Source organism: Falco cherrug, chromosome 3 (genome assembly GCF_023634085.1).
Source record: "Falco cherrug isolate bFalChe1 chromosome 3, bFalChe1.pri, whole genome shotgun sequence".
NCBI lineage: Eukaryota > Metazoa > Chordata > Aves > Falconiformes > Falconidae > Falco > Falco cherrug.
Window position 1 is genome coordinate 119553645 of NC_073699.1, and position 22295 is coordinate 119575939.

The 22295-nt window shown below is 46.3% G+C and overlaps 3 protein-coding genes across 3 annotated transcripts; 1 reads left to right on the forward strand and 2 right to left on the reverse strand.

Annotated features, from left to right (window-relative positions):
* Positions 1-352: 352 nt before the first annotated feature.
* SNIP1 (Smad nuclear interacting protein 1) lies at positions 353-4171 on the reverse strand. Its single transcript, XM_055704943.1, has 4 exons — positions 3939-4171; positions 3725-3821; positions 2626-3215; positions 353-1959 (listed from the first exon to the last, which is right to left on the reverse strand). The coding sequence occupies exons 1-4, from the start codon at positions 4115-4117 to the stop codon at positions 1695-1697; spliced, it is 1131 nt and encodes a 376-aa protein (XP_055560918.1). The 5' UTR covers positions 4118-4171; the 3' UTR covers positions 353-1694.
* A 72-nt stretch (positions 4172-4243) lies between these two features.
* DNALI1 (dynein axonemal light intermediate chain 1) lies at positions 4244-8517 on the forward strand. The gene is made up of 5 exons (XM_055704944.1): positions 4244-4502; positions 4575-4744; positions 5598-5776; positions 6067-6231; positions 7759-8517. Exons 1-5 carry the CDS (start codon positions 4294-4296, stop codon positions 7792-7794), a joined length of 759 nt encoding a protein of 252 aa, XP_055560919.1. The 5' UTR covers positions 4244-4293; the 3' UTR covers positions 7795-8517.
* Positions 8518-8743: 226 nt separating this feature from the next.
* GNL2 (G protein nucleolar 2) lies at positions 8744-20595 on the reverse strand. The gene is made up of 16 exons (XM_014280288.3): positions 20404-20595; positions 20231-20315; positions 19016-19110; positions 18364-18503; positions 17074-17258; positions 16524-16590; positions 15067-15225; positions 14385-14498; positions 13458-13586; positions 12641-12745; positions 12372-12530; positions 12121-12228; positions 11339-11769; positions 10583-10662; positions 9758-9855; positions 8744-8924 (listed from the first exon to the last, which is right to left on the reverse strand). The coding sequence occupies exons 1-16, from the start codon at positions 20465-20467 to the stop codon at positions 8775-8777; spliced, it is 2169 nt and encodes a 722-aa protein (XP_014135763.2). The 5' UTR covers positions 20468-20595; the 3' UTR covers positions 8744-8774.
* Between the last annotated feature and the right edge of the window lie 1700 nt (positions 20596-22295).

A 22295-nucleotide genomic window follows, 5' to 3' on the forward strand; every position in this document is an offset into this window, starting at 1 on the left:
CTCAGCCGGGCGCGGGCTGCTGTGAGGCGACGCGCGCCCCGCGCACCCCCGCCCCACTCCCTCCCTCCCTCTCCCCCCCAGCCCCACGCACCCCCGCTCACCCCCCGCCCCACTCTCTCCCGCCCCACTCACCCGCGCCCCCCACAACCCCGCTCCCCCCCCGCAGCAAGGCCTGAGCACAGGGATGCGGTGCGAACCCCCTCGCGCACACATCCCCCCCACCCCCCAAATCACACAATTTTTTTTTAAACTCACTCGGTGACCTGAATACCGAGACGAGCATGGGAAGTCCATCTATTTCAAGGAACACGGGAGAAAAAAAAGACACTAGGGACTAGGAAACTACCAGTGATTAGGGCTAAATTTACAAATTCTTTATTTAAAAATCCCTGGTGTATATATAAAGGAGATCCTCCTAGCCAAAACTTGTTCTACCTACTGTTTGTAGCCCCATGTCAATGCCCCATATTTACACCATAAATGTTCTAGCCTGTGTATACAATATGCAACACTTGTATACACAAAGTATATACACAGCAGGTACAAATAGCTTGTGACCAAAGAACAAACATCCAGGCAAATTAGTAAATGGTGTGGAAAATACACATTTCTTATACCATAAAGCAATGGGGAGGAGACATCCAAAAATAGGCAAGACTTTCAGTGAGTGGGATTGTTTCTTCTCTTCCCAAAGCAGCGTTTTGTTTCACAGGGGAGAAGACTAATTTCAAACAGGTGACTTGTATAACTTTTCATAAAAAGAAAACTTAAATAGTGCAAACTGTGGTTAAAACATGTCACCACGTTAAAGGTCTTTACGTGTAATACAAATGAAACCAAGGAGAAGTTATTCATGGGGCAGGGGTGGCATCAGAAATAAAGGCCCCAGCTTCAGACCCATACACTCACCATCCAGTAACAGCTTCAGCACCACACGCTGGAACCGTGCCGGGCAGACGCTGACCTAGACCTCAGCCCCCAAATCACAGTATCCTCACCTAGAGTCCCAGGGAGTGTCTAACTTTGATTTCAAATTACCTTGTCGTTTTCAGGTAGTGTAATCCAGCGAAACATCCGTCCCTGAAAGTCATCACAAGGCAAAGGAACTGCCCAAAACATACAAAGACAAGAGGGGCTTTGCAACATTTCCACCTTCTCAGTCATGAGCCGGGTAAATCCTCCTGTCTAGAACTCCTAACAGGCAAAGGAATTTGGCAAACTACCAAACAAGACTTCTTACAAAATGCACCGGGTTACTTTCTAACTACTAAAGTAGCATTTTCAAAGGGCTATAACAAAACAATTAACAAAAATAATTTAAAATATGCCAGCTGTGTTTTACACCGTTTTCTAGAAGAGGACAGTCTTTCAACATCTGTCGAGTACTTCCAGCATCAGAGCTTTCACTTCCAGGTGCTCTTTGCTTGTCGGAGGGGGGGAAAAAGCAGAAGAGAAGAAAAAACAAAACAAAACCAAAACAACCCACCTGTATTTCCTGATATGCAGAACTATCAAAAATGAATAATCAGTGAAGTCCCCCAAAATAAACTATGATAACAGACCAGCAACAGAAAAAGGACTTTAAGGCAATAAGAGGCATCGGTGCTGAGATGCTCCAATGTTTACATCCCAATGCACGTTCAACTGCAATGAATTCCTCTCCCCTGCCCGCCCCCCAATTTCCTCCTCATCTGTTAACTGTCAGACTCTTCCTCCTTCTCATCATCATCATCATCGTCCTTTGTGTTGGCCTCAGATTTATCTGAGGATTCATGGAGAAGAACATATTCCCTGCTACTGAACCCAAACTTCAGTACATCCTTTTCCTTGAGTTCGTAATAACGCTGAGGTTCAATCCGCTGGTTATTCAGAAAAGTGCCGTTCCCAGAGCCCAGGTCGATTATGTAGGGCCTCACTCTGCGGCCAACGGTACCATCCGCACGCGTGTACTCCACAAGCCTAGCAAAACAAAAACCACCGATTCAATCACAGCAGCAAGAGACAGAAAACATACTCCAACAGCAGACACGTCTTCCAACATGCAAGCCCCGGTGCTGTTAATGCGTATCTGTCCTTGCAGAGATCTGAACTAGTCTGATGAAAGCGACATGAAACTGCGTGAGACTGAGCAGATTCTGACAGACTGCATCACCTCCTAAAATTTCTGATGATATAATACAGTAATTCCGACAACAGAACAGATGGCCATTCCCTAAGACGGCATCTTTGTCTTCCGCAGCCAGCAACCCCTGCTGCTTCAGATCTGCAGACTTTGTTGTGAAAGACCAAATGAATAAAACCTCTCCTTGAAATACTTTTACTGCCAATTACACCTGCCAGTTTATTTCAAGTCAGATACACACACAGTTCTGTGATTAACCCTGCTGTGTTATTTGTCTTACTAAAAGGCTGCTTGTGGTTAAATGAGAGCAATCGCAGATATTTTTGATTACTGCTAGGACGATACGCCGCAGCAGAACATAAATTCCATCTCTCTCTAACATACTTACACCAAATTCGTACCTCTCAACTGTGCATATCCAGGGGTTTTTTTTGTTTGCAGGTTTTTTTCCTCCATAAATTCCTCAATAATCCTGTTTCACCAGCAGGCAGAGTAATACTTACCGGTACTGAAACACAGCATGCTGCTTTGAGCAGGAGGGATGGTCAATGGGGATATCTGCGATTCTGCGGTGCCTGCCCAGAAGATAAGCACTCTGCCTGTGAATGTACATGACCGGGAGAAACTCATCGTTTTTGAAAGGATAGAGGCGCCACCGCTTCTTCGGAATCCGTGCTTCGGGGGGCTCACTGTACTTAATCACAACACCTCGGAAAGTGTTGGTATCCTCTAGAAGCGCACCAGAGAGTTCAAAGCTTGGCTTCTCTTTGTTTACAGAAGCTTTTGCTTTAGGTTTGTTATCAGATTGCCCGAGTTCTGGATTCTGGTCAACACCATTGCCTTCGTTATTTTGTCGATGCTCTCGTCTTCTCTCGTTATAAAACTCCCTCTCAGCCTGCTGCTCACGGATGTTCTGAACATCTCTCTCTCTCTCGTGGCCTCGAACTCCAGGCCTTTCATTTGCATTCTTCCTTCTGTCAGGGTGCTCTCTGTGTCTATCTCTGTCACCGCTTCTGTCTCTCCTATGTTCTTGTTCTGATGAGTATCTCTGCTTTCGCTCCTCGTTTCCTCTACGACAATGATCATCTCGCTCCTGTAACAAAGAATCACTTATAGTAATGTATTCAAAATCAGAATGAACAAGCAGTAAGCCTGCCGCGTTTTAAGAAATCACAGTCCTACACACGGACAACGCGTACTTAGATATGCTGTGTGCAGAACTAACACGAAGCGAGGGGAACTTAGTTCCTTGCCAAACTATCTGGATTCTTACAATCTGTGCCGAATAAAGCAAGATGAAGAAACAGCACGATGCATCACCTGCTCCCGAAATGCAAAGCAACTAGCGGGGGCAGCCTGGGTAGGGGGCAAAGGCCGGGTTCAGGTGCGTGTGTGAACGCCCGGTGGGTTAAGGCAAAGCCTGGGGCAGGCAGCAGGAGCCGTTAAGCGGCTATGACCCCCCGACCCTCCTCTTCCGAACAGGCCGTGCTACAACGACGGGAAGACAGTAGCTGCCGGCGCGCGGTGGCTGTCCGTACCTCGCACGGGCGGGTCCCGCTGCCGCTGGGGCCGGGCCCCGGGGCTACCGGCTGCGCGATTTACCTGCTTCACCTTCACGGCGGCGTGGTGCGGGCTGCGGCTCCGCCTGCCGCGCGGGGACCGGCTCCTCCGCCCCGACTTGCTCTTCCTCTTGGGCGATCTTGAAAACAAGAGGGGGGTGTGTGGGGGTGGGGGTGCGGGGGGAGGGGGGGGTGCGCCGCGGAGCCGCGGCCGGGCCGGGCGCAGCCCGGGGCCCGCTTCCACCGGGCCGCCCTACCTGCTGCTCCTGCCGCGGCTGCCCTGGCGCGGCCCGGCCGGGCCCCGCCGCTCCTCGGCCGGCGGCGACTGGCTGCCCCGCGCCGAGCGGGAGGCGGAGCGCCGGGGGCTCCGCTTCTCGGCCTTCACCGTCACCTCCCGCCGCCGCCGCTGCCGCCGCCGCTCGGCCGCCGCCTCCATGGCACCGCCGGCCGCCACAAAGGGAAGCGCGCGCCGCTTCCGGCCCGCGCGCCGCCACCCGGAAGCGCTTCCGCCGGGGGCGCCCCCGGCCGCTTCTGCGCCTGCGCCAGGCCCGCGCGTGCGCGCTGCCCCCCCTCCCCGCGGCGGGCGCCGTCGCCACGGCAACAGCGGCCGCCATGATCCCGCCGCCGGACTCGCTGCTGCGCTATGACCCGCCGGTGCTCGTCAGGCGCCGCACGGAGAAGCGCTGCCCCGGGGCCGGGCCAGGCCGCCCGCCGGCGGCCAGTGCCTCCCGCGCTCCGCAGCCCGGGCCGCTGAGGGGGACGCCGGGGGCCGCGGCCGCCCAGCAGCCGCAGGAGCTCCTCAACGCCATCCTGCCGCCGCGGTGAGGGGCCGCGCCCGGCTGCGCCCGGCAGCGCCCGCGGCCGCCCTTAACGCCCGGTGCTTTTCCTGGCAGGGAGTGGGAAGAGGAGCAGCAGCGCTGGGTGCAGGAGGTGTCCAGCGCGCCCAGCACCCGCCTGGATGTCATCCATCTCCAGGAGCAGCTGGACCGGCGGCTGCGGCAGCGGCAGGCGCGGGAGACCGGCCTGTGCCCGGTGCGCAGGGAGCTCTACGGGCAGTGCTTCGGTCAGTGCCGCGCCCGCCACGGCAGCGAGCGGCGCCCCTCACCCTCTCCCACCCGGCTGCAGCTCCCGGAGCCGCGTCCCCCTCAGCACCCCTCCGGGCCGAAGGCTGACACGGCCTCGTGCCCCCGGGCCAGGCTGACAGCGGGCCACAGGGCCGACACAGCCCATCAGGGTCACACCGGGCTGCAGGGCTGACACTGGCCCATCAAGGTCATGCTGGGCCATGGGGCTAACACAGCCTCAGTCCCCACCGGGCTGGGCTGACACCAGGCCATCGGGGTCACACCAGGCCGCAGGGCCGATACCAGGTCACGGGGCTGACAGCAGGCCAGGAGGGCTGCCACTGGCCCATCAGGCTGACACGGGGCCGCAGGGGGCAAGGGCTGCCCTTCCAGCAGCCGTGCTGCGACCGTTAACCCCAGCTGTCAGCTTTCATACAGAGCATTTTACCCTGTCTCGTTACTCACAGAGCTGACACTCAGAAGACAGGTAAAGGTGTGCCCGTGGTTTGAGCAGGATTCTTCTAGAGGCTCTGAACTCTACTGGAGGCGTCCCAATAACTGCAAAAAAATCATTACAAACGTTTAGGTGTTTGCCGTTATAGCTTTAGTGGAGCGGTATCACTGTTGTTACCATAGGTTCTGTACCACCACTCCACTTTTATCTGCTAGTGCTGATGCTATAGCTGTAAAGTAAGAAAAAAAATAATTACAACCATCTGTAGTAAATCTGCGTTGCTTTGGTGGCACAGAGACTAGGTAAAAGACAAGAAACTGGAGCCTGTGTGTATCCAGCATTCCCGGGTAAGTGTACAGCAGCTACTTTAACTAGGCTGTTGTAACCTTTCTTTAAAGATGAATTGATCCGTGAAACTACAATTAACTGCGCAGAGCGAGGACTATTGCTGCTTCGAGTCAGGGATGAAATCCAAATGACAATTGCTGCTTATCAGACATTGTACGAGAGCAGCGTTGCGTTCGGCATGCGGAAGGCACTACAAGCTGAACAAGGCAAATCTGACATGGAAAAAAGAGTAAGTTGGGCTGCTCAGTCCATAATGTAGTTTTCTGCACATGATACTGCGGAAGGATGTTACATATAGCATTTTGTATGAAATTGGTTATTTCTATTTCCACTGGATGGCAGTAAAGATCATCAAAATACTTGTCTTATTGTTTTCCTAGGGCCTAATTGCACTTCCCAAGTTATGTGCTATTCTATCTGGAACACTTTGAAGACTGTGCAACATACAACTTTGTTCCATCTTAACTGAAAATTGATTAGTAAGAAACACAACTTGAGATATCTCTACTCTTTTCCAAGATTGCAGAGTTAGAAGAGGAAAAGCGAGAGCTGGAAAGACAAGTGAGTGAACAGAAAGCCACGTGTGAAGCTATTGAAAAACGTGAACGTGAAAGGCAACAGATAGATGAAAAGAAACATGCTGAAGAGGTTCAGTTCCTGAAACAAATGAATCAACGGCTGAAGGTTAGTAAAAAAATTCAATTCCAAATAGCAAGGGTAAAACTTCTCATTTTGTAATTAGAAAGATATAAAAGCACCCTTCTGCTTATAGTTCTAGAAGTGTTACACTTACAGTGCAATTGTATTAACATTCCACTTTCTTTAAATTCTTAATGACATGAGTTAATAGCACTTTTGCATTCTCTACTTCCATGCTCAGTCAGCAGCTGGTTGTTACCAGTAAACCTCATGATGCAAACATCAGGTCAGATTAGCTGAATTCTAGAGATACACACATTTGCTGGGGAGAGATCAGAATTTGTTCAGAAAATGATTGTTATAGTCAGCTGGAGAAGATGATGACGTGCATGCAGCTGAACCCCAAATGGAGAGGCTTCAAACTTCGCTGATATCTCAGGAATCTATTTCTGCATAATTTAACTATAAGGTTATAATAGTTAGCACCCCTTCTCAACTACAATATAGAAAATCTAGTAAAGGCAAATTAAGATGGTTTATTTTTTTGCCTTTGGCCATTAAAGCTGACTCCCTGATGACAAAACACACCATTTAACATTAATTATTTCCTAGTAAGAATAATCGTGTACTTATGCAGGAGGGACTGCATAATCACAGCAGTATTTTTGTGCAAGCTGCTTTGGTGAAAACAGAGTTGCTCCTCACTACTTAGCTTTTGAAAGGAAATAATCCCACACCTTTTGAGTAAAGAAAAAATGTACCTTAAGTATTTCTGGCTAGAGCTAAAAACAATTTCCTTTACACCAAGCTGCTTTCCGTATTTGCTGTTCCTACAGTTTCTCCCTTGTAAACCATTAACATCTTCAGGCCATCTTGAAGTATTTTAGGGCGTAAAATGGAATTGCTGTTAGACCAAGTATGTGTTGCCACTGAATCCGTATTTCTTCCTTGAAGTAACAGCTGTGTGTATACCACTGCTGTAGTTTATTTTGATGGCAGCTCTAGGAAGAGGACAATCTAAGAGTCCTGGAAGTTCCGTGCACGACACGCTCCCTAAGCATGGGTAGCTCTCCAATCAATCTACTAATTGGGCGTCAAGTTGTCTCAGTAACTGAGAAACTTGCTGTTCCCAGCTACTTTTGTCCCAGAGTCAGAGTTTGTGTTCCAAATGTTAGAGCCAAATATTCAATTTAGCTAACATAGTCCAGCCTGAAATCAGAGAATTCAGACCACTGTTTCAACAGCTTTTATTTAATTTCCTCTTCAGTGCTTTACATTATAAAAATGAGTCTTTCATTGTATGGAACCAAAGCCAGCTCTTTTCTTCTCAGAATGCAACAAGTGTGTATGCCAAGAATGAAAAGCTAATTTATAAAACATGTAGTAAGTAACGGAATAGCTAGGAGAAAAAAACAACAACCACACAACAAAAACCTGGCCTGCTTCTCTTGAAGTATTGCAGCATCCCTGAGCTCCTCGCTTTGAATATCTACCAATTTATCACTTTACAGCAATGTGGGTGTATTTTTTAGGTTGAATCTAATTTGACTTACTGTCTCATTTGTTTTTCAGGCCCAACTTGAAAGCATCATTGCACGAAATAAGTAGATTTTTTTGTTATCCTCCAGGCAGTGCTCAGAATTGCTGTCAGAGCAAGAAGTTTGCAATTAGTGACAAAGACTTATCTTCATAAAACAATCTTGAATTTTTGCTTACCAGTAACTGAAGGCAGCATAGTTGTGTTTCTTTTTCTCTTGAAGATTTTAAATTCAAAACCTTAATTACTGCGCCCACTTTTCAATGCCATCTCAGCATTTAACTCCTTAAATAGCAAACCTGTCTGGTATTGCCTGCAGGCAATATGCTAGGTGACCTTCAAAGCAATAAACTAATAAAACATTTTTATGTGCAAACATCTTTGTAACATTATTACTTTGAAAATGTAGAAAATTCAGAAACCATATACAAAGTGTCTACAATAAATGTAAGTCACATTCACAAAGAATGAAACTGCAGGTAATTGTTGGATGGGTGTTTGGAGGGTATTTCCTTGAGTATGTGCAAGTCGTACCTCAAAATCCTGTCAGAGCCGTCAGCAGTAGCCTATGAACAACACCAAAGCTCTCTACGTGGTTATTTCAGAGGAAACAAAGGGGATGATGCCATTCCACTTCTCATGGGAAGCAAATGAAATCTTTACTTGAGGTACCTGTATAAGTAGCTGGTTATACACAGCAAGCAGACATGGGAAAGATATCACTGTAGTCATATGAAGAACTCCATGAAGTTAGTTTCCAGAAACAAAACCACCCAGCCCAAACCAAAAAAACCCCACCACCACTGAGTAACACTTCAGGATATGTTTTGCCAGCGCAGTGTTTACTGGCCTTAGATGGAGATGTGGAAATACCCTGATCTCCAACTGCATAAAGAACTTTCAGATGATGCAGAAACAAAGAGTGAGATGCTACTCCTGGGAACAAGACAGACAAGTCAAACTAGGCTTTGAATGGGAACTACAAGTTTTATATTAAAAAAAGCCACTGCATACTAGAGCTGTTTTATGTAAAATTTAATAGAATAAGAAGTTATTGCTTATGTTTGTATTTTTTCTGCTTTGATCTTTGTCCCTCCAAGCCAGTTTTTTTCTTGTTCTTATTCTTATTTTTCACGTTGTGAGTTTCATAATACCGGACTCCAACTTTCTTGGAGCGCTGCTGCCTCTCAGCTCGTCGTCTCTGCAAATACACACAAAACACATTAGCAAGTCCACGGTACCCCACAGCCTGAATGTTTGCATTCTTTCAAATGTTGTTCACTTTGCATTCCTTAAATAAAATGATTTCAAACAAAATATTACACCTCTGCTTTTAAAATGTTAGAGGAAGATATGCTTTAATCTTTACAAAAGTAGTGATCAAGGTATAAGAAACAACGTGATGTGCACAGTCACATAAGAGGTCTTTAAAGGAAGGTGTGACAGAACGTTCATAAGAAGATTCACTCTTCTGCTCCCCTCTGACAGTCCTAACAGTCCACAGCAAACTCCAAACAGCCCTCGCTGTACAAGTTTGCTTACGAATCACTTTCAAAACCCTACAGACTATGTCACTTGGTATTTTAAGTTGTTCTAGAAGAATTGTTTAGATGTGACTAACATGAACAGAAAGCAGCAGCAGCTCCTGTCTGAAGACAGACTAGTGCTGCCCATGTAGTCCCAAGTTCTCCCATCTCCCAGCAGTTAGACCCCTGCTCTCTCAACAGCACCAGTGGGGATGCAAACCCCGCAAGCAGAACAGTTACCTGCAACAGATTCACCCCTTCAACGCTGCCACGGTTACCCGCTGGGTAACCCCATGGGTCCGCGCTCAGCTGGACGTGCTACTGCCCCATCTCACATCAGCAGCAGGTCACCCTGTCTTCGTACTCCCCCTATGTGAGCTACAGTCCCTGCGCTCTCTCCCCCCTACTAGTGCCCAGTCTAAAAGCTCTTAAGGAACAACGGGCAATTATCTATAAAAAAAGCCAGCTCTATTACCATGCTTATTGAACTACAAGAAATTACACTTACTTCTTTGGATGTAAGTTTCTTGCAAGGCTGTTTACCCAAATCATCATCACCATCATCTTCCTCTTCTGCTTTCCTTTTCCTTTTTTTCTCTGTGCTGCCTGCAAAGAGCAGAGATCACATACTCGGGCATCTTCCAGAACACGCAACTCTTCGCAGAACTTAACACAGAGGTCACCAGCCCATCTACTCCAGCAAAGCATTCCTTTGGTTGTATTTTAACAGCTTTTACCTAAGCAACATGCATGTTCCTCAGCAGAGAATCACTCCCTATTACTATGCAAACTGCTCCTGAGAAGCAGATTGCTTAAAGCCCCACGAAATCCAGGATTTCATAGTCTTGTCAGAATAGGTTTCTCCCACATGATTTTGCCTTTAATCAAACCTACTGTTGAAACGGAAGCCACAGACTTCTGGAAGTCACCACAGTAAATGCTACAGCCTTAAGTACCTCTGTGCTTTCATAATATAAATTTTCTAAACCCCCTCCACTCCCTTCCGTGTACTATCACCCCATCTAGAACAGCAATTGCTCGGACTGCACTCTGCCCACAGCATCATTCTTTTGGAAATGCAACATTTGTCTTCACTTTATTCTCCTTCGCTAGTAGAGGGACACGTTGTCTTATAGGGACAGGTGTTCTAACGAAAGGCTACAGCAAGGTCATCATGCAGCCTATAGGTTAGCCATGGCAAGATTTAAATAGCTTTAGGGGAAAAAGAACTTGCAATCAGGTGCTAATGGATGCTTCTCCCCCTAAACCCTCTCTTCTACTGCTGACAGGATTTCAAAATATAGATTAAGAACATCTACTAATGTCATTTTACCTCTGTCTTCGGTTTCTTTAGGTTCTTCAGACTTCTGCATGGATTTTGCAAACACTTTTTCACTCAGCTGCTTAGGGATTCTACAAAAGATAAAATAAGCAACATAAGAATGTTGTAACACAAAAGGACACCATCTCCAAGAAGTGATCAGTCTGCAATAGATCCAAGTAGTGTGTCAGCAGCAAAACCACAGCCTTTGCACCTAAAAAACATATTACAGTAATCTTGCCTCTGGAGTTACTGGGCTTGTGTGCTGCACAAAGGGACAAAATAAAACAAACTTGAAATCTCAGTCCTCACAAAGCTGGTGGATGGGCTTTTCTAAAAGCGGGCATGGTGCATGAGCTAGGATCCTCTTGTACATGCACGGGGAGCCAGCAGGCACATCCAGGTAGGACACTGGCCTTGGTATGGCTCAAGAAAGGGCCCAACATCAAGCAGAGATCCAACAATGTAATATCGCTACCCAGAATACCAACAGATTTCTAATCCATAGCTTAAGAGGTAGCTTTCCAAAAGTGAGGACTAGTTATGCTGGTAAACAGGGCTTCTTGGAAGACTCTTCCAAAACCAAACTGCTGCTTAGCCAAATTCAAATATTTATGGCTAAACTAGATAAGCTGTGGCAACTGGTGTCTGGCAACACAGAGGAATCAGTCAAGCAAGTCACAAATGGAGTGAAACTATAGCAGAATCACTTTAACCCTTTCCCCCCTCCCCTGCGAAATATCCAAGTCGCTGAACAGATTCATATACCTTATTGCTGAGAATCTCTTGGCTTTGGCTTTGTCCAGAAATTTTTTGTATTTTGCAATCTTATCATCCAAAGCCTTAAGAACTGCCTTAGAGCTCTCCTTGGCACCTACTACAGCCAACTGCGATTCCTCCTCTACTGAATCCTGACGTTGCTCATTTTCCTCTTTCTCCTTTTCCTGCTCCTCCTCTCCAGAAAAATCACTGTCTGTTTCATCAAAACCTGGCACATCTACAGGAACCAGGTCTTCTTCTGAGAACTGAGGTGCCACATTAATCCTCCCAAAGTTCTGCCGAACATGTGCCACGAGTTGCTTAATTTCAGTGTCCATATTATTTTTCTCTTCTGCTGGCTCCACACTTGATACCAACTCAGAGATTTTCTCCTCGTTATTATCCTGGCTTGATGTCATAGCTACTTCCAGTGCAGGAGGCTACAAGAAAGAGCATGATGGATATATTATCCACAAAATCTGTTCCACCACCTTCGAGCGCAATTTTCATTTTAGGTCTTTGGAAAAAGCCTAAGATGACAGGCCAATGACATGATAATTACTGATGTTTCTGGTAGTCAGATGATTGTCAAATGGCCCAGACATCTCTTTACAGGGTATTGCTACCTGGTCCTCACCAAATTCAATTGGGCATCATCTGAATCACCAGGCTCGGGCAGAGGACAAGATGCGCACTGCCCAAGTTACATGGCACTCTGGGAAAAGCAGCAGTGAATACCATGAGGAAAACTGAGTAATATGTGAGAAGAGGCACGAGCATCACATTCTCACCTGGGGACCTGTTTCTGCATTCGGTGGCTTCACAAAGAATGGAATTCTGCCCCTCTGCCAGTCATTGAGAACCATCTTGCTCACGGTTTGCACATCAGGCTCACCACCCTGAAAGGAACCAGTAACAATTTATGTCCACGTCTGCAGGGCATACTGCCTTCCCATTTCCTGTAAGCAACAGAAACGTTCATATTTCCCATGATCAGTAACAGGCCACATGCTCTACCGGCCTGCAAATAAAGTTGTCACACCTTCAGCAGTTTTCCAGTCCTACAAGCAAGTTTCTCAAGGAAGTCTTCTGTATCCTTCCAGGAATCAATTTTGTACGTCTTTCTGATGTACTCTGCTTTGGCTCTTTCCAGCACAGCACTAATATGATCTTCAGGGTTCTTAATCTTTTCAACTTGAACCTGAAAATAAACGGTAGAATATCAACCCTTTGGAAAGCGTGCACTCATTTCTTTGAGCCCATCATACTAAAAACAGAAAAAAATCTCCAGTGTTTAGTGCAGATACATACCACTCCCTTCAGCACGATGTCTGTTTCTGTGTCTCCAGATGGATAAACTACACCCGGGCAGTCGATGAGAAAAATCCGCCGCATCAAGGTAATGTATTGCCACACCTGAAAGAGATCAGTAAATCCCCATGTTACCTCTTGCCACACAGCCCACTGTTTTGCTTTTTAAATGCACAGTGTTAATAGAGAGGAGTCATCTTAGGAACTTGGTATCAACACACAGAAACAGAATATAACCTGGTGTTCTTGTTCGGCAGCCAGGATGTACTCACCTTGCTCCTTCTGGATCAGCCAACACTATCCCTACAGGTTTGCATCAAACTACGAACTCACAGCACCAAGGTGAAGAAACTACAGTTACAACAAACTACAATATTCTGTGGTTTTCCTCTTCCATGACCCTTAACTTTAATGATATTTAGGGGTAAAAGGCACAGGCTAGCAAAGATTGCCATAACTTTGTCTTCTTGTTTATTGCCACATTCTTGAAGAACAAGAGTTCCTCAAGCACTAGCAGAGCCTGACAGCACAAATATACCCAATCACGTGACTCAAGAGAGCACAGACCCTGAGCCAGGGTGGCTGAGCATTCAGATCACAGCACTACAGCCCAGGGAGAGCAGGGACGCAGGAATGCTTCCAGTAGCCGTGCTCCAGAGCAACAGCTCCATCAGCCACCCCTCAGACTCAGGGTCACGTAGCCTGTACAGTTCAAGTGCTAGACTTGAACATGTTACCCTAATTTTACATGAAATCTGCCTTTGACAATGCATTGACATAATTATTTTTTATCTTTAATGTAGGGATCTCTTCCTACCTTTGTTTCACCTGCAATAGGGGCCACATTGCAGACCTTCTTAGACCGTAATGTATTGATCACTGAGCTTTTGCCAACGTTCGGATAACCAATGAAACCCACGCTGATCTGTTTCTTGTCAGAGTGTAACTGTTAAGAAAAAACGCATCTTTTTAACACCTCATAGAGAAAGACAGAATTACTACTACAGTTCTGAGCATGTGAGCAGTTACTGTTCTCACTATATTGGAAGGCAAAGGGGGCTCCAAAGTACCAGATCAAAAAATGAGATCAGCTTTTTTCTATCAGGAGAAATGTGTAAGGGTACAACCAATTTGCCATCGAAAAACTCCAAGGATCAAAGAAAATATCTGCTACTTCAGAAGGAAGAAGTGAACCTCTCGCATTCCCAGTTGCTCTAAAATTACTTGTGAATGCCTTATTTGGAAACCATTTAGGTTGAAAAACCAAGCAAATACCAACAGTATGTAGCTGGGTAAAGAATACAGATGTGAAAATTAACCTAAAGACACCAGAAAGTGCCTTTCTTGGAAAGACAAAGACACTTAAAAGGAGAACACCTTAAGAGGATATGCGTACATGCAGGACGTGAACTGGTGTGAGGTATGTTCCCTTCTTCTACACACTTGATCAGACCTAGGAGTGTCTGTGGGATACTCTGTCTACACAAAACCTAGGCCAGAGATTGCTGGTCAAACCCACTCCTGCTGGATCTCCTCAGCTTGACAAACACTTTGAACATATTTGAAGGAATATTTTCCATTTTTAACTCCAGAGAAGGGAGCTTTATTAACGGAGATGTTCGCTGACAATGGCCATAGGGAAGCACACTGAACCCCAAACACTAACAAAACAAAAGTTTCCACCCTAAAAAAATAACTCCAGCCCCTGCACACAACAATACAAATCCCCCAAATTGTTCTGTACCTTTCCAAACTGCCTTAAAAGCTGTATGAAAGCACCTTTGCCAAAAGGGTTTGTGAGGCTGGCGTGAAAGGCGAGTGTTGGATACTCCTGGGAAAGGACAGCAACCCAGCGCTTCTGAAGAGGAAAACATTAACTCAGTTAGGGATCCTGTGCTGCAGAGGTGGTGAAACAATCTGCTTATGAGCAGAAGTACACAGCATCTTCACTTGGGTCACAAATGTGACTGTCTATGAAAATTGCTCTGTAAGAACCTTTGAAGCATTTCACCAACCCAATAGCTAAAAGCACTGAGTATTGTTTTTATAAAAGACAAGCAATTTCCCAAAAATGCCTTCACTGCTAGCTAAAACTAATTAGTTTAACAATATAAAGCAAACCAGCTGTGGTGGATATGGATCTTAAGCGGACTAACATTTAGCATACTCTGGAGACATCAGCTGAACTGTTAAATCCAGACAGAGGAAGTAGAGAATTTGTGGCTGGTGAGTGTTGCTCAACTCAGCCAAACTTGGACAGATTTACATTGTAATTGTTACTTTTATAGCAGACAAGCAGCGAGCTCCCATTGACCCAGTTACATTATGCCCTTTGAGACCAGCAAGAGGACTGGCAACAGAATTAAACCAGAGGCTACAAAAGGAACAAAGAAGGTCCAAGGAATAACAGGCAGGACTGTGCTTACAGTAGCCCAGGTAGGAACAAGATCACATTTGTTCAGGACAAAAATGAGATGTTTCCAGTGCTTCTCCTTTTTAAGATAAGATTCCACATGAGGGGAGCGAGTACCCATGGGATCCCTGGCATCAAGAACTTGAACAACAACATCTGATGAGTCTATCACCTGAAAAAAAAAATCATGCAGAAGGAAAGGATTTTACAGAAAGCAAGACATCTATAACTCCAAAATTAAAAATAATTATTTCCTGAACTACATCATTAATCTGTAACCCCCCTGTATCCTTCACAAACAACTGTTACTTCCCTACAGAGTAGTGAAGCTCAGACTAATATCATCCACTCTCCTCCTAAGTCCCATCCAAATTCAGGCTGGACAGCTGAATAGTTTTTACCTACTCTTATGCAGGAGGAAGACGCTTGTAGCACTTGGGAAAGAAAACACTGCACCCAAACGGGAAAATTAATTGCTTCAGTAGACAAAAACAATGTTCACCATCCATTCTGCAGCAACTCAGTTCTGCCATTTCATAAAGGATCAGGATATAAAGTATGTTTTCTGGATCAGTATGAAACACACAACCAAGTAGGAACCTGCTGTTAGTCCACTAAGCATCTACAGCAGGGAGCTGTCATTTTATGACTTGCTTCAAGCCAAGCAAATTTGTTTCAGTTATTTCCTGCATTTTTGGCAGCGTCTTACTGAAATCTGTTTTGCTCTATCATTCCCAGCACTTTTAGATCTAAATGAAAAGGTTTTAAGCTACATTCAGAAACTCAGAGCAAAAAGTCAAGCAATTTCACACCTAGCAGTCACTGAGAACATACAAACTGCTCTTACAACCTCAATTCATTCTTAGTCTCCATTTCTCTAGCAGCCACGGTGGCTCACAGGGAACGGAGGGTCAGAGCCCTCCAAAGACAACCCTATCAACATGCCAGATGTTTTTAGCCTCAAGAAACTTAAGGGCATGTGACTGGTTTATTTGTGGTGAAGCCCCAGGAATTCAAGGGAAACGAATATCTTCACTCTGCCAGTCTGTCTCTACGTGATATATTATGGATGTCTGTTCCAGGGGGACAAGAGCTCAAGAATCAAGCTCAGTCACGCAGAGATGTGAAAATGAATCTCTGCTCCCTTCTTCAGCTGGCTTTTTCTGTTTGTGTTTAGGTACTCCATCAGTACTGAAGAAAGGGTATATGGTTTCAAGTCAGACAGTTCAACTAGGCTGACAGGAAAGCAGGCAAGAGAATGACAAACTCGGAACAAGTCTGCATGAAGAAAGTCACTTAATGTTTCTAAGAAACTTTACAGCGAGATCAATTGTATCAAAGCTTCCCTAACCGAGCAGTAAATGGTTTTCAGAGCTATTCTGGTTGTCACTGTACAGGATTTCCAACGCTGTGAAGCACCTGACTTTGTAAAGGCTGAAAGACAGATATGACTCTATAAACATTGCTTACCTTGTAGAGCTCACCCCAGATTCTTTTGGACTGTCCTTTCTTATATATTTCCTCTTGTGCTTCATCTCTGAAAGCGGATTACCAAAGACATCAGCAACCACAATAACAGGGTTACGGTGTTGTTTTCTCTAAAGCCATTTACAGACAAAAGAGGAGATGAGGCCCAAGTAACAGAGAGCTGGATTCTGCCCCACTCCCCATCCTCCCCCTTCAATCTACCCATTTGCAGAAAGATCCTACAAACATGTGCCCTTTCAAAGATTGCCATCTGGCCACTAGTCAGTTTTTTACCTAACCCAAAATGTGAGTTTGGAGATATTCTGACAAGCCACAGAGAACAAATCACAAATAAAGAAGAGTCTCATGGCAGTAACAGTTTGGTTAAACACACAGGGACAAAACAGAATTTAAAAAGTCCCAAATTCAGCTCATCTCACTTTCCTTACTCCTCATGCAGTAACAGCATTGATAGATGTACTAGATACATCTTTAAAAATAAAGCTGGCTTTTCAGAAATGTAAACAATGAATAAATTCTCCCTTCTATTTACCTTACACCAGTGTCTTCCGTCACGAGGTCTCGGTCCTTGCCCTGATCATAAGATCCTGATGAGGCTTCAGCATTCTCCACCAGAGACTGCACATCACTTGCAGAAAGATTTGGTCTTTTCCTCTGTGATTTGGGGCCAAATGTTGTTTCAAATGTTTCTGTGTCAAGAATGTGAACTCTGGAAGTCTGACGAAAAACAGGTTGGTAAGAAAAACAAGCATTGTTTTTTCCATCTCTCATGGCACGCAATGAACAAGACCTTAGATCAACACAACCCTGTGACCTGTGACAAGAGTTACAGGCACTTTCCTAACAATGTTTGAGTTTTCCAGCTTAATCTTTGAGAAATATAAGAGTGGATATTTAATAAGCAACAAAACACATTGCACTTGCCAAAGAACTATGCTTCAGTTCTTTCACCATAAATTATGTCAAATGTAATTAAAGCTACAATGATGAAAATTTAGCTGCTATCTTTGATCATTTCTTATTTTTCTAACAAGTGCACAAATCTCGCCAAATTCACAGATTTTTGTCAGGGATAATTACAATCAAAGTTGTAGATTTTAAAGCCTGTAATGAATGCCAACTTTTTTTGGAACAACATATAATTCATTGCTGAAAGTAGTAATTTGTTTTTGTAACGCACATTTTACTTTCTTGTAACTTTTTCCTTTATTTAGGTAACAATTTTTATGACATAAACCTGGAAAGTTTCCACATGAAAAAATAGCATGAGTCCAACATAATAGTTCAGACATCATGAAAGAAACCTGGTAGTAACTAAAACTTGGTGTACTAGAAATGAAGGCTACATGCACAAGCATTTCTGATTCAAGATAAACACATATTTGAGTTCAAATTCATCACACAAGTGTCTGCTGTATGAAGCATCCTCAGAAGAGGTCCCTCTGTCACACGAGCTGTTAGAAGCATTAGAAGATAAGGCGGCAAGCTGCTACAGTCATCCTAAGGAGGTACGCTAACCTAGGAAGCATTAGAGTAAGTTTCCTAATGGAAAATGAGGATTTCTAGTAAATAATAGATCTTCTCACAAACTACAAGGAAATAACACACTGTTTCTTTGACTTCACATTCAACGTCCACAGCAACAGGCTCTCAAAACCATCCTTCCTCAAGTCATTCACTCCAGCTGCCCCTCCCAGTGCTTCCAGAACACAATATTTCACCAGACTGGACAGAGACTGCACCATCGCCCAGGTAAGTAATAGTGACAACACCTCTGTGCACATAACCCAGCTTTCAGCCCGTACACACGAGTGATACACACGTGAGGTTTAATCCGATCATAGAACAGGGACATCGGCAATTTTTTTTGCTTCATGACCACCCTGTAAGGATCTTTCATGACAGTTTCCATCTCTTCTTGAAACTTCTGTAGGGATGATTGCTTGATCACACGAGTATTTCCTGCATGTAAAGATAAATATTGCACCTGACCATTCCTCATTTTAACCACTTCAGAGACCCCAGGTACACCAATAAAATATTAATACTCCATCTGGAATCAAAAATACCAGTGACAAAAAATATGGCATTTTACTTGAGACAAATCCCAAATTAGGATAAATAAGGCAATCCCTTTCTTCCCCACCACTTAAAAACAAATTTTAAAACTATCCCTAGGACACATAACATACGTAGGCTACAACACACACACACATGGGCAAACCCCAGAAAATGACCAAAGGAGACAGAATAATCACACTTTAGAGGAGTGCGCAGAAAGCAGACACCTGAAGTGCAGGTACATGCACAGTGTGAGCCCGTACTCATGCCTACAGCAGGGGTCCTTCAACTTCATTTTCAGGAACCATCCCACACATCACCGAGAGCACAATTCCAAAATAAACACCCTCCAAAAATACAAAGTTCGACAGTCTTTAAGCTTGCCTAGTCTGAAAGTTGAAAAATACACTCACCAAACCATTTAATATTTGGTTCCACTCTTGCAACTGTGCCTGGTGCCACTGTTGACTGATACTGTAGAGGCTTAATCACTTTACCATACTTGTTTCTAAGGAAGAAATGAGAACACATGTAAATACACAGGGGCAGCACTGACTCCTCTAGCACTTTTGTTTGCTAGACCAGAAAATTCATCCACAAAATCCAGAAAAACCCTTCACTAGAACTGGTGCCCCTGAGAGTGACACCGGGGATGGTACCACCTGTAAAGGCTAATTCACTTAAACACTGGAACAGAAGCAGTAACGTCAGCCAGCGCACGCTCCTAAGCCTCACTCCAGCTTGATCAGACTCTTCTGTTTACATCAGACCAGGAATGGCTTAATGGGGTGCAAAAAGCACCAAAGGACAACTTCCCAGTAAACACGACCTTGCTCTCCCACGGGTTCATGTGGACCTTTTTAATCAGCTCTACCCATCGGCTGGTGCAGAACACTCATCACAAGATGATTTCCAAGTTGAGACCTGGCTTAAATTTAGTAATTTTTAAAAATACATATTCTCCAGTCTCAAAACAAAGTGCAATCTGGCAAAACAAAACAAAACTGCTAATCTGAACCAGGACTCTCAGAAACCCCTGCAGCATCTACAACATGGCAGAGACACATGTTTACAAGGTGGGGGCTACTCCGCAGCCAGCAATTCTCAAGCAGAGCTAAGGGGTGTCTCTCAGCAAAGGAGCCGTATGGAAGTCACGCTATTCAGGCATTCTGAGGCAACTTTTTAAGTTATGCTGTCGTGGGAAATTAAGGAATTCTGGGCGGTTCTGGGTTCATGACATTGCAATGAGACCATGTCGGCTGTTCTGCATCACGTTTCCCAACTGTATTCCCTGATACGCATCGCTGGCCTGGTGGAGCTTCCCAGCTCATGGTATTAGAGAAGACACGAAGGAATGGCTCCGTGCCAGGAACTGACATTCTGTCATCAGAGCCCGGCCAGCCGCCCCCAGTGCGGTCCTGCTCTGCCGCACGGGCTGCAGGCGCGGGCACCGGGGGCCGCACGGCTGCTCCCGATGGGCACGGCCCAGTTACCAGTGCCCGCTCCCTGCCGTGCCCGGCCAGACCCCGGCCCCGCGGGAAACCACCCCCCGCCTAGGGCCGGGCGGGCACACGGAGCCGCCTGCGTCCCGCCGCACCGGGAGGGCGGCTCGGCCAGGCCGCGCTCACCTCCGCTCCTTCTGCCGGTACATGTTGAGGCGCCGGATGGTGGCTCGGTCCCGCATGTTGTTCCCTCCCGCGCCCTCCACACGATCTGCGGAGACAAGACAGCGTCAGCCAGGGGCGGACCGACACGGCACGGCCTGGCCCGGCACGGCACGGCACGGCGACCCTGCACGTACCGGGATTGGTGCTGGCGCGGGAGGGGTTGATGGTGCTACGGCCCTTGTAGCGTGGCTTCACCATGGTGCTGAGCGGAGCCCCCTGCGCAGGGCCGGGCAGCGGTCACAGCCGGACCGGGGGAACCAAGAGGCCGCTCCGCCACACGCACAGCACCGGGCTGGAAGCGCCGGCACAAGCACTTCCGGTGCGGGGGGTCAGCGTCATGACGCACTTCCGCTAAGGCCGTCTTCCGCCTGCGCAGGCGCAGCAGCGTGCCCCGCTCACCACGTGTGCCCCCCGGTCGCCAATGCAATGCATGAGGTGGCCCCGGTCCCCCCCACATCCCCCCGGGTTTCCCGGTCCCCCGCCCCGGCTCGGCGTCACGCCGCGGGGGCAGCTAGCGGGGCAGCCCGGGCCGCCTGTGCTGCGGGGCGCTGCGGGCCCGGCGGGCCGAGGGGGGCGGGGGGCTCCGGGCCGGCCGAGGGTCGGGGGGCTGCGGGGCGCCGTGCTTGGCGGGGGGCTCAGTCACCGGCTCTGCCTCGCCCGGGCCGCACCGCCTGGCCGGGGCTGCGGCCTGGCACGGCAGGGGCACCGCAGGCCGTTCCAAGGGAAGGGGAGGCTGTACTAGCGAGGGCACTGGCACAGCAGCGCTCATTGTTTGTGCAATGTTGTTGTTCACAGAAGCATAATCAGAATCACTTGGGCACTTAGCTTTAATGCTTCTTTCCATTCGCAGATGAATGCATGCGGTCAGCAAAGGGGCTCAGTGGTGCAGGGGTGCTGGCGGGAGCGCTGGCGTCGCGGAGCATGCTTGTATGCAGCAGGGCGGCAGCGATGGGATGTGTGTTGCCACACGGGGTTGTTTTTTTCTGGGTTACTGGCAAGGACCTTTTGAAATTAGAACGGTGGCGTTTTTATATATGTGTGAAGAATTCCATGGACAGTGCAGGAACTTGAATTAAATTTAGGCAAATTATATGTCTAAAGACTAAGCCTTATGTTCATGTTACTGCCAGATTTTTATAGAAATTGGAAAGATCATCACCTAGGGGGAATTAACAAAGCACCACCGAAACGGTGTTAATTTATACCAGAGACTGCATGGGGGCCAAACTGCTCAGCACATTGGGGAATCATTCTCCAAAACGAAGGTGTGGCCTATCGTTTCTAAATAGTTATTAGCAGCAGAGTGTTCATGGCTAGTTAAATTTCCTTCTTGTTTTGCTAATGCTTTTCTAAATCCAGAACAATAACAGAGCTGCTGAGATTTTGTTCTTTTAACAATTTTCAGCATTTTGCTGTTAGGTGGTGCATAGTCCCAGTTGTACAACGAAGTCTTAATGAGTCAAGACTTGCGAGATGTTTTGTAAGATGGCGGTTATGAATTCTGAGTCTGTTTTGATTAAGGCTATGATTTCTGTTTTTGCTCTTAATAGAATTATCTATGCCTTGGGCATTTAAAAAATACACATTGATGTGGGCATAAAAAATTAATTCCAAATTGTAGATAATTGTTTAAGCTATCAGACTTGAGGCTCATGTAGAAGAGTTTTCCCAGGACAAGTGTGTTTTCCATTAGAGTTGATAGGAATCTGTCAGAAGATCCTTTTGACTTTCGGATTTTTAGACTAAATAGTTGAGTAATACTTGCTCTGTTCTCACCCACTCTTTCTTCCTTTTCCTTAAGAAAACACCCTTTTTATTGTAGCAAGATATCTTGGACGGTATCCAGAAAATTGCTGTCTTTTTCTGTGAAAGAATAGAAATAGCTGGCTTCAGACATGAGGTTGTGTCATGGAGAACTTTTATTGGCAATGCCTCAGAGTTAATTGTTGAATTCCCACGTCGAAAACTTTAACAGGGAGGTCTCAGCACCGCTCTCCCCAGCCTTGCTTACGGTGAGCCCTGTTGT

Coding starts and splice junctions, on each gene's coding strand:
- SNIP1 (XM_055704943.1), bottom strand. CDS start 4,117: ATGGAGGCGGCGGCCGAGCGGCGGCGGCAGCGGCGGCGGCGGGAGGTG. Junction 3,216..3,724: donor CCGCCGTGAAGGTGAAGCAG/GTAAATCGCGCA, acceptor TCTTTGTTACAG/GAGCGAGATGATCATTGTCG. Junction 1,960..2,625: donor CATGCTGTGTTTCAGTACCG/GTAAGTATTACT, acceptor TTGTTTTGCTAG/GCTTGTGGAGTACACGCGTG.
- DNALI1 (XM_055704944.1), top strand. CDS start 4,294: ATGATCCCGCCGCCGGACTCGCTGCTGCGCTATGACCCGCCGGTGCTC. Junction 4,745..5,597: donor GCTCTACGGGCAGTGCTTCG/GTCAGTGCCGCG, acceptor CTTTCTTTAAAG/ATGAATTGATCCGTGAAACT. Junction 5,777..6,066: donor AATCTGACATGGAAAAAAGA/GTAAGTTGGGCT, acceptor CTCTTTTCCAAG/ATTGCAGAGTTAGAAGAGGA.
- GNL2 (XM_014280288.3), bottom strand. CDS start 20,467: ATGGTGAAGCCACGCTACAAGGGCCGTAGCACCATCAACCCCTCCCGC. Junction 15,226..16,523: donor TCTGGGGTGAGCTCTACAAG/GTAAGCAATGTT, acceptor TTTTTTTTTCAG/GTGATAGACTCATCAGATGT. Junction 12,229..12,371: donor GGACTGGAAAACTGCTGAAG/GTGTGACAACTT, acceptor GGTTCCTTTCAG/GGTGGTGAGCCTGATGTGCA.